Raw genomic sequence first — 9,583 nt, 5'->3', positions numbered from 1 at the left:
TTTTTGTTCATATATCTCTTTATCATATCCATAAAAAAACACTTTGTACAAGACCAGGACTTTACATCACCAGCCCAACACAAGTCAGTTTGCATACACATTAAAAAAATTATAAATATGTATATTTATAAATGTACATTTCATATATTTATTTTTTTTACTTTTTCACCATTTCTCTCAAACATTTGAAAAACAGCAGTTCAGGAAAAAATATCCTTATACTTAAATCGTAGCAAAATCCTACGTCATCTTTTATGGCACTCCACAGCACCATAATTTTGAAACATATATAGTTTATTTTACTTTGCTTCTTAGCAAGCACTGTTATCACATTTAATTCAGAGACTGTGTTTTAAACACAATCCCTTTTTTCAAAGGTGCAATAACCCCCAACATATATATTTTTAATTAAAAAGGCACAGTTTAGCTGTGTACCAATATTTTCAATATGGATTATTTTAGCCATAATACCATAATTTCAGGTTGATATTTTGTCTCTTTTTTTTTTTTTACCAAATGCATCTGATAAAGAAAGTTATAACTGGCAGTTATCAAAAAAATGTGAATCAGCATTGTTCTATGCAATGCATATACATTTTAGGGACATACTGCAACTATCTGAAATAATGTTTATCTTTTATATTAAGTCTGAAACATACAGGGGATAATAATAGGAATATAACTCAATATATTTAATGTGCAGTATTTAATAATTACCGGGGATTAATGTAATCCCAGTCTGTACCAGTGAGTAGGAATTGTAGATTATTTTCTATTTTGTAGATATAGCTTCATTGTACAATAATATTTTAACTGAATAATATTGCACAAAAATGGTAAAGATGAATAACCATATCTGTAATAACAAAAGACATGTTAAACATGTAGCATCCTGTTTTGCAAAGAATGCAACTGGAATTAAAGGACTGGTAAACCCTAAAACAGCAGTTTTTAAAATAAAAGAGCTGCGTGTTATATTTAAAGTTGCTATCACAACTGCAGATATCAGAAATAAAGTTATCACAATATGGGCAATAAATTCACACACACGACTGACTTATTGCCAGTTATCTGATCTTAAAGATGCTGCAGTTTTCTTCACCCTATGCTGAAGATTTTGATACTTAGCTCAGAAAATAATTTGCTCCTGCCATCACAGCAAATGTTAAAATAGTGTGAAATATCTCCAGCCCTTTTGAGTAATTGAAGTTCATATATATATATATATATATATATATATATATATATATAATACTTGCTTGGTAAAATATGTCATAGGTTTAGTGGCCTATTAGGGACTGGCTGCCAGCAAAGGAAATGTTTGCAATATAAAAAAAATAGCAAAGGTAATACATGCTGGCATGCCTGTGTTGAATTTTCTCATAGAACAGTTTTCATTAGTTATCGGATGTGATTTGAGAAAACTTTGTGACATATTTAATGCTCTTTTAATTTAAAAAAACTTTTAAAGTCTTATGTGGTAATGCAACAAGGTCTGTAATTCACAACACTAGTCAGCTTTTTAGAGTCTATTATGATGAGACCAATGAAAGCTGATAATTGATTTAGTTGCTTTGGATTAAAGCACAATTGTGTTGAAAATGGACATGTGCAGGGTTTTGATACAGTAAATGTCTTAAATGTTTTACAGATGCTTGTTGTACAGAATATTTAGGGCATAATGCCACATTTATGGTTAAAGGAAATTTCGAATGCTAGACAGGAAAAAAACCTTTGAACTGGTCGCAATTTAGCAAAAATAAATACCATATATTGTTTTTTAGTTTCACTACGAGTGAATACATTTTTGTTTTATGTAAGACTACTTACAACTTCCTTACACAATACCCTCCTGTTTTCTCTTTCTATTCAGTTCTGCAAACCCTTTTTTTTTTTGTATAAATTGACAGGTTGTACAAAGTTTTTGTAACAATGGCCCATCCCATTTCTAAGTTTAAACAAATGTTTTTAACAAGAAAATATTTTCTTTACATGTGTTTAAATACTGAAGAAAAGTATCAGGATTGTTTTTATCTGTATGTGTTTTTTGTGTACAGTCTAAACACACAATGGTAACTTCAAAGGATGGGCCATTATTTTCACTGTTATTTTCAAATGAGAACAAAAGAGGTCTCTTGCATTATGTAAACGTGCACAAATTCCATAAAAAAGAGAGTAGAGGAATGAAAGAGAAAAAGGGAACAAAACAGTTTTGCGATGAACAGGAGAGATTGACGACGCAGAAAGTCGTTTTCTCCCCCATTTTGTGCGTCTTCTTTTGTTCATAATAAGGCAGAAAAATTCTGCTCAGGATATGACAATATGCCATACATATCGAAGCAAGTCACAGACTTATTTCAAAACGAAGGTTTTCCACTTCCATCTGTAGAGAAAAAAAATGAAAAGCAAAAATTAGTACACTCTTTCAACCACTTCAGGCAACAACAGCAGACTTGATGTTTTCTCAACTTATTTATGTTTACCGACTATAGTTTTGTTCAATGGGTAGGTTGTTCAATTAATTATGCAGATGAGTATGTGAGATTTGTATTTTAGCTAATTGTTTAGGCTTTAAACTGTGTGTATTTTGCATGCATTTACTTTCCATCTAGATTTTTAGCATTATCATGAATAACATACCTTGCTGGAAGCCGTCTTGCAGCTGAATCTGGAGTTGATACAACTCATCATTAAACCGGTCACATTGAATCTCTGAGGCACCTGCCTCAAGGTCTGTTTTGTAGGACATCAGTTCCTCTAAGAAGTTACATTCTTCTGGCGACAGATCAGTTGTCGCGTTTGAAATCATGGATGGAGATACGGAGAGGTCCCCTCGTATTTCATCCTCCTCCAGGGGGCTGCAAGGAGACCCCATGGCTGCAAAGGGTGGAGAGTCAGGGAAGTCTTTGAAAAGGCTGCATACTGGATGGTTAGCAGTAGAGAGAGGTTGCTCTTGGCATGTCAAGAAAAGAGAGAGGTCTATGCTCTTCCAGGATCGAGAAAAGTTAGGAGCAGAATCAGCTTCTGGAAGACTGGCAGGGAGAGAAATACTTCGGCATGCCAGTCCATGGCCACTCAAAATCATGCTCTCAGAGCATGGGATGTCTTTATTTGCCACGTTACTGAACACGTTGGCTAAGGAGCCAATTTGTTTGACCAACAAGTCTATCTCATTCTTCTCTTGCTCTGAATACCTGAAGATGACTTGATTAATTGGTGAAGTTTCAGGAGTCACTAACCCCTCAGGAAGCATTGGCAGATCCACAAAAAGAGGGCCAGGGATTTCTGGTACTGTCATTACTGTGCAGTCTCCACCTTCCCCAGGACTATCTGGAGTTGGAGGCAGCTTCTCATAGAGGGAGCTGCAGTAAGAGTAGTACACTTCTGGATTTAAGGTAGTTAAGTCTTGTTCAGAAGATGTTTGTGGAGCACTTTCTGGAACCCCAAAAAGAAAACTACAGTTCTGGTGTGGGGTATATGGAGGAGTACAGGTGAAATCTTTGGGAGGTGCTGTTCCAACTTGTTCACTTCTAAAGCTTTGATCATATGGGGTTGACTGATAAAGGCTAAAGAGAGACTGATTTTCTACTTGGGTCTCAGTAGCAACAGATTCTTCCATAATTGGTGCAGCATTTTGGCACAAGACAGGATCTTCAGGGCTGACTGGAACAGGCTCTGAAAACTCAAAGGATTGACTAATACTTGTTGGTGTGTTTGCAAGGGGAGTGAACACTTGATCAGGGCTGGAAAGGTCTCCTGGGGAGAGGAGGGTCTCTTGATATGATGGAGGGCCACTGACTGAGAAGGAAAGTGGAGACTCCTCTGTAGTTAGCTGTTGTTTCAGGCACCAGGCTTCTGCCTCACTGGGAAGACAAAACAAACTTTACTTTAGTATATAGTATATAGTATATTATAGGACATGTGTGATTAATTACTACACTACATTGTATGTTTATCTATAAAACCTTACCTTATAATATAATTATAGGATGTGATTGGAGCCTCTGTATTTTCAAGAAGCATAAGAGAATACACCCATATCCACTGAAGATCTTTTCTTTGCAGACGTAACACCACTTCTGCTCTGCATTCACTTGTGTCATTTACTATAAAGAGAAAAAAACAGGAAGTTAGTTCAATTACAGTAATGAATGGAAAGTCAAGAAAATATCTTTCTTTGCTTCTTCAGCTACAGTTTAATTTATCTTCTGCTCTACCTGTTCTCTAAATATCCCTTTTAGTTGTTTTCTATATATTCTCCATTTTATGATGTCCTTTTTTTCTCTTTTTCACCTTTTCAGTGATTTTTGTTTCAATGCAATTCTATTTTCATTTTGATTCTATGCAAAAATTATTCTCACTACCTGATAGCTTACTACATTACTGAGCTGTTTATAAATATAATTAAATTTCCCTTTTTTGCTTACACATTCAGTTATGCCAACTTACATAGCTTGTAATGTTGTGTAGACAGCTGGGTGAGGTCTTCAGGGTGAATTATATTGTACCACGACTTGCAGATCATATCATTCTTGTCATAACCTAAGTGCAGCTCTGACCTAGGAGGAAAGAACAATAACATTTTAGTTATCACTGTCTTTTTCGTAGTGCTAATGAAACATGACTCAACTGGTTACACTTAAGGATGTTATAGAACTGGAGGCATATATGATATTTACCTCTCTGAAACATCCAGCACTGAAAGATTCTTGCTATGGCGGCTCTCAAAGAAGTCCATTAGGAAATGGTTATTTGTTACTCTGGGCTTTGGGTCAAGAGGAATGCAGAAGGCTGTAAAGACAGGGTTTGATGACCAGTAGGTGCCAGGTGGGGACGGTTGAAATCTTCCTCGTATCAGGACAAGCTTGTTACTTGCACTCTGCCTTCTAGCTGTCTTTGAGGTATTGAATCTACACCTGAACATTCTCTCTGAAAAAAACAAAAGGTACACCATATAGACATTAATACATAACACTATTTAAGGTATTTTTAATAAGCTACCTTAATATGGAATTAGCATATGGGTAAATATAGCATAGTCATAGTGTCTCTTAAAAAATAGTATATAAAAACGTAGTATCCATTGAAATCTTACAATTATTTAAGTTGTAGCTTCACTTAAAGTGTAAACCCTAACAATGAACTACTCTTATGTGATGCCTTTTGGTCTGATAAGAATACAATCAAAAGCATTTACTTATATTTGCTTGATAAATGCAAAAAAGAAAAAATATGCTGATCCTGCCAGAAATCTTGTCAACTTGTAACTTCTTGTGGTCTCGTCAGTGTTATCAGTAAGTAATGTTTTTAAGCTTATCCACTTGATTCTTTAGACTACAGAACCCATCCCCCTGTGTTATGGAGATGAGAAGAAGGGAGGTGTTCTGTAGTGTGACAACACTGCTCCTCCATTGAAACAGTACAGTGAGTGTTGTCACCCTGGGGCAGGAAGTGTATTAATGGGAGGATCAAGGGGTGAAAATAGAAGGAAAAATGGTCTGCAAAAAGCAAACTAGAGCAATCACCACATCTAAAGACTGGTAAACTGCAATATATTTAAATTTTGTTCTTTGGTTTACAGGCACTTTAAAGAGTAGTATCAAAAGTTAATTTATATAACCATAAGGCTAAAAGAAAATACATACAATCCATTGCTGATGTTTGGGTCTTAGTAACAGTTAATAAACTGGTTAAATGAGAGAACTCTAAGGTCTGTTATTTTGCCAATTTGAAAACTTACCACTATCAAGAGATGATGGGAGAGCCAGTTGATTCCTCATAACAAAATGATCTGAAGGGTCAATGATGTCATATATGCTGTCTCCTTGAGCAACCAGATCAACCTGTTTGAAAACAATTAAGGATTTATTAGGTACATCATAAACACCAGTACATTCTGAGGCTTCATTAAGATATATAGTATATGCATATATGAAAGGTATAAACACCAATCAGTGCCAAAGTGTAGTTATAGCTTGCATTATACGTATAAATATATTGGAATGTAAAATATTTGTATCCTGTTATATTTCAGATGAAGAAGCTCCTAAATTAATTTAAAAAGGCTAAATGATATAAAAACCTTAAATAATTTTTTCAGTATTTTGTTTTGTCCGTGTGTAATGTATTAAAGAGCACAAGATGTACCAGTAAGATGTGTGCATTAATATAGGCAATGTTGACTCACCATTGAATGTCCTAGATGATCAGTCACATTTTCTGACACGTATATCAGCTTTCCTTCACTTGTATAGGTTAGTAGAAATCCAGGAAGGTTGTGGACAAAATCTTGTAGGTCTTGGTTGGACAGAAGACTTTCTAACTCATGTATCTGTTGACCTGTTAAATAAATAAATAGGATAATGGTAAATGTAAATCTTTTGAACTTTTAGCTGCACTGTAACATTACTGACGACTAAAGGTTTACACACTGAACTAAGAATCATCTAGAATCAGTGTTCAGGACCTTGGAGAATGACTGAACAAACTGTGCTGTGCTTCAGCACCATGGACAGCAACTAGATGGCTCAAATACTGCTTAACTAAATGCCTATATGCCTATGTCACAATAGCTATTAGCAGCAGGTTAAAGAAATATATTAGCAACAAATAAAAACAGGCATAGCATTGTAGTGAAACACAAAGTTTGCATAAAAACAATTCTTAAATACAAAGATTTAACCAAAAGGATGGGAAGTTTCTAAAGAAGGGAAGCTGTCCTAAAAATGGCATTATGGCAACAACAAGACCATGCCAAGAACCTACTAAATCAGGAATCCAGCATCTTTCTGATCTTACCTCTTGAGAAGAAAACCGATTTCCTGGTGTAGATGCAGGCAAGTGACATAATGTGGAGATAAGATAGTCGTACTTTGTCTCCTTCAGAGATGGGAAGAAGATCTTTCAAGTTTCGAATCTCAGCATTAATTTGGTCCCTTCTGGCTTTTGAAGCGCCTTTCGTAGACCGATACATTTTGGATGGGGTCCCTGGGGTGCTGAATAAGAGTCAGTCCAGAGAGCCCCGTTCTTCTTTCCTCTTCTCGTCTTCGTCTTCCAATCTGCTGGAGGTCTTCTTTTCCCAAATAATGTGGTATTCCTGTTCTCTTCTCCTGGTGACTGTCTCTGGGTTCTGATTTAAAGAACTGTAGCTCGTGGTTCTCTTTATATAGTAACTGAAGAGTGTGTGGGCAGGTGAGATGCGGGGGGGTGAGGAGAGAGTGGAGTTTATCATCAATGGGTTGCATGGTTAGGGAACTGCCTTTCTCTGCTGTTACAGGCAAGCGTCATCAACTCTTACTGATGACGCTGAGCCACAGGAGAGAAAAGGAAGGAGGGGTAGAGTATAGGGAGGGGGAGTTGGAGAGAGAGATTTCTGCAAAGTGCCAAATATCACATTCTGTACCCAATTTGCAGGGAGCTGCAGAGACGAGCCTGAAAATACTACATTTTGCTCAAATACTGGAGACAATTTAGATTTATATCACACAGAATTCATGTGGTATATGTTTTTCTATATATACTATCCATTATAAGAATAAAGACTACCCTATATTCCCATAAAGATGCCATCACAGGGCATAGTAAGACACCAACACTGGTAATGTATCACGACTGAGGCTATAAATGCAAGAATAAGCTCTGTATGAAAATCCTCTAATAAACCTTGCAGATTTTGGATGAGTCTGGGGATTTCAGCAGGCTGTCTGAATGTGAATAATGTCCCTGAAACCTGAATAAAATCAGATAGGATTGTATGCTGAATTGCCTATTGATAGATCTGCAGAAGATTCTGGGTTTTTTTTTCCTTTTTTTTTTTTAAAGAATGATTATTCCTCATTTGAATAACACTGTCTTTGAGTTCTGTCTTATCTTGCAGCCCACGCTTTCCAGATTTGGTTATAAGAAGCATATTTTCATAGGATATGATTAATTTAGCAGTGTTTCACCCCCTGCTTTTCTCCACCAGCTGTAAATAGGTATCTGATCCTGATTTTCCTGTCTTTCTATATATTTATGCCTCCTTCTCCCTCTCTCCCTTTTATTGTTGAAAGGATAATTAGATGTAGGTTGGAGTGACGACACTGTGTTTTGTGAATGACGGCTGCTTCTTTGCATACTCTCTGCGTTTTATCCATATTTGGTAAGAGCTTAGTATACAGCAGAATTAACTATATACTGCCTCAGCTCTGAAATGCTTCAAAGCAGAGCTATTTTTATACTCATGGCTTTGGTGTGCATCTTGTTGATAAACAGCTCACAGCTTCAAGGTTCAAGCTCAAGATAAGAGACTCTTGATTTGGGTTATTGCTATTGTGTTTTATAAACCCATTATAACTTGTAGGGCTTCAGGGAACATTGAACTGGAAGAAAAGGAGAAACAAAATAAATGAATGCATTATATGGCAGAATCTCCAACAAAACAATCATGAAAGAATGATAAAATACATTTTTTTTCTCTATATAGCCACCTCGGTTGCTCCTTCCTAAAAATTTCTTGAATTGAACTACCCCACCCTACACTTGTAGCTAGCTCAGTTTTTTTCACAGCTGAAGCTTTGTGTATCTTCCTTAGATAACAAATTTGCACTTGCCACAAACCTTATCCTTTTTTTACTGCTGTGTGATTGTTTCATTGAAAAATGTTTCTGCAGCTACAATTTAGAACATTGTGTACCTTCTAGATTTATGCAGAGTGAAAGACCACAAATAAAAAAATAATGCATTGTAACTTGCAGTGGTTTCAATCTGATCTTGTTGCCCTGAAATGTACAAAACAAATTTCTTCATATAAATGGTGCTTAAAACAGCCAAATATTTACTTTAGTCTAGCTTAGTACGACAAGACAATTAATAAAATGGAGATCCACAGGCTGTATGTGCCCTGCCGACCTCATGTGTGCGATCTATGGGCTATTTGGCACCAATAGATAGCACAGTGACAGCAGGGTGCCGGGTGCTTTATGCGTCCTGTGTTACAGCACCCAACACAGAAAGAGCGACTTTACTGTGAGTGGAGTTATCTCAGCCTACAGTGCAAGTAAAGTCCTGGCCTGGGAAGAGGGAAAATATGGCACAGGAGCCTGTGAAAGGTAAGTGATCACCAATGAGGGGAAATGGGGGGGGTTTAACTTTCACTGCCATGACCACCAACACAGGAAGAGGAGTAGAAGGGTTACCTTTCTCTGCTATGACCACTAATGGAAGGGGTTTAACTTTACCTGCCATGATCACCAATACAGGAAGGGGAATAGAGGAGGTAACTTTCATTGCCATGACCACCAATGAGAGGGGTTTAAATTTCCCTGTCATGACCACCAATACAGGAAGGGGATAGAGGAGTTAACTTTCACTGCCATGACCACCAACACAGGAAGGGAAGTAGAGGGATTAATTTTCTCTGCTATGACCACCAATACAGGAAGGGGAGTAGAGGAGGTAACTTTCATTGCCATGACTGCCAATGCAAGGGAGGGAGTTAACTCTCACTGCCTTGAACACCAATGTGGGGGGGGGGGGAGATTAATGTTTACTGCCATAATCACCAGTGGGGGATAATGGGAAGTTAACTTTCAATGTCGTGACC

At 36.9% G+C, this 9,583-nt stretch overlaps 1 protein-coding gene across 1 annotated transcript; it reads right to left on the bottom strand.

Moving 5' to 3' along the window:
- Positions 1-7,308, bottom strand: NPAS4 (neuronal PAS domain protein 4). The gene is made up of 8 exons (XM_089658074.1): positions 6,799-7,308; positions 6,188-6,339; positions 5,741-5,843; positions 4,680-4,929; positions 4,450-4,559; positions 3,971-4,106; positions 2,641-3,863; positions 1-2,383 (listed from the first exon to the last, which is right to left on the bottom strand). Exons 1-8 carry the CDS (start codon positions 6,971-6,973, stop codon positions 2,358-2,360), a joined length of 2,175 nt encoding a protein of 724 aa, XP_089514200.1. The 5' UTR covers positions 6,974-7,308; the 3' UTR covers positions 1-2,357.
- Positions 7,309-9,583: the final 2,275 nt, after the last annotated feature.

This window comes from Staurois parvus, unplaced genomic scaffold (assembly GCF_062004578.1).
Source record: "Staurois parvus isolate SC_StPar_1 unplaced genomic scaffold, SC_StPar_1.0 ptg001051l, whole genome shotgun sequence".
Classification (NCBI taxonomy): Eukaryota; Metazoa; Chordata; class Amphibia; order Anura; family Ranidae; genus Staurois; species Staurois parvus.
This window is presented reverse-complemented; position numbering and strand designations above follow the sequence as displayed.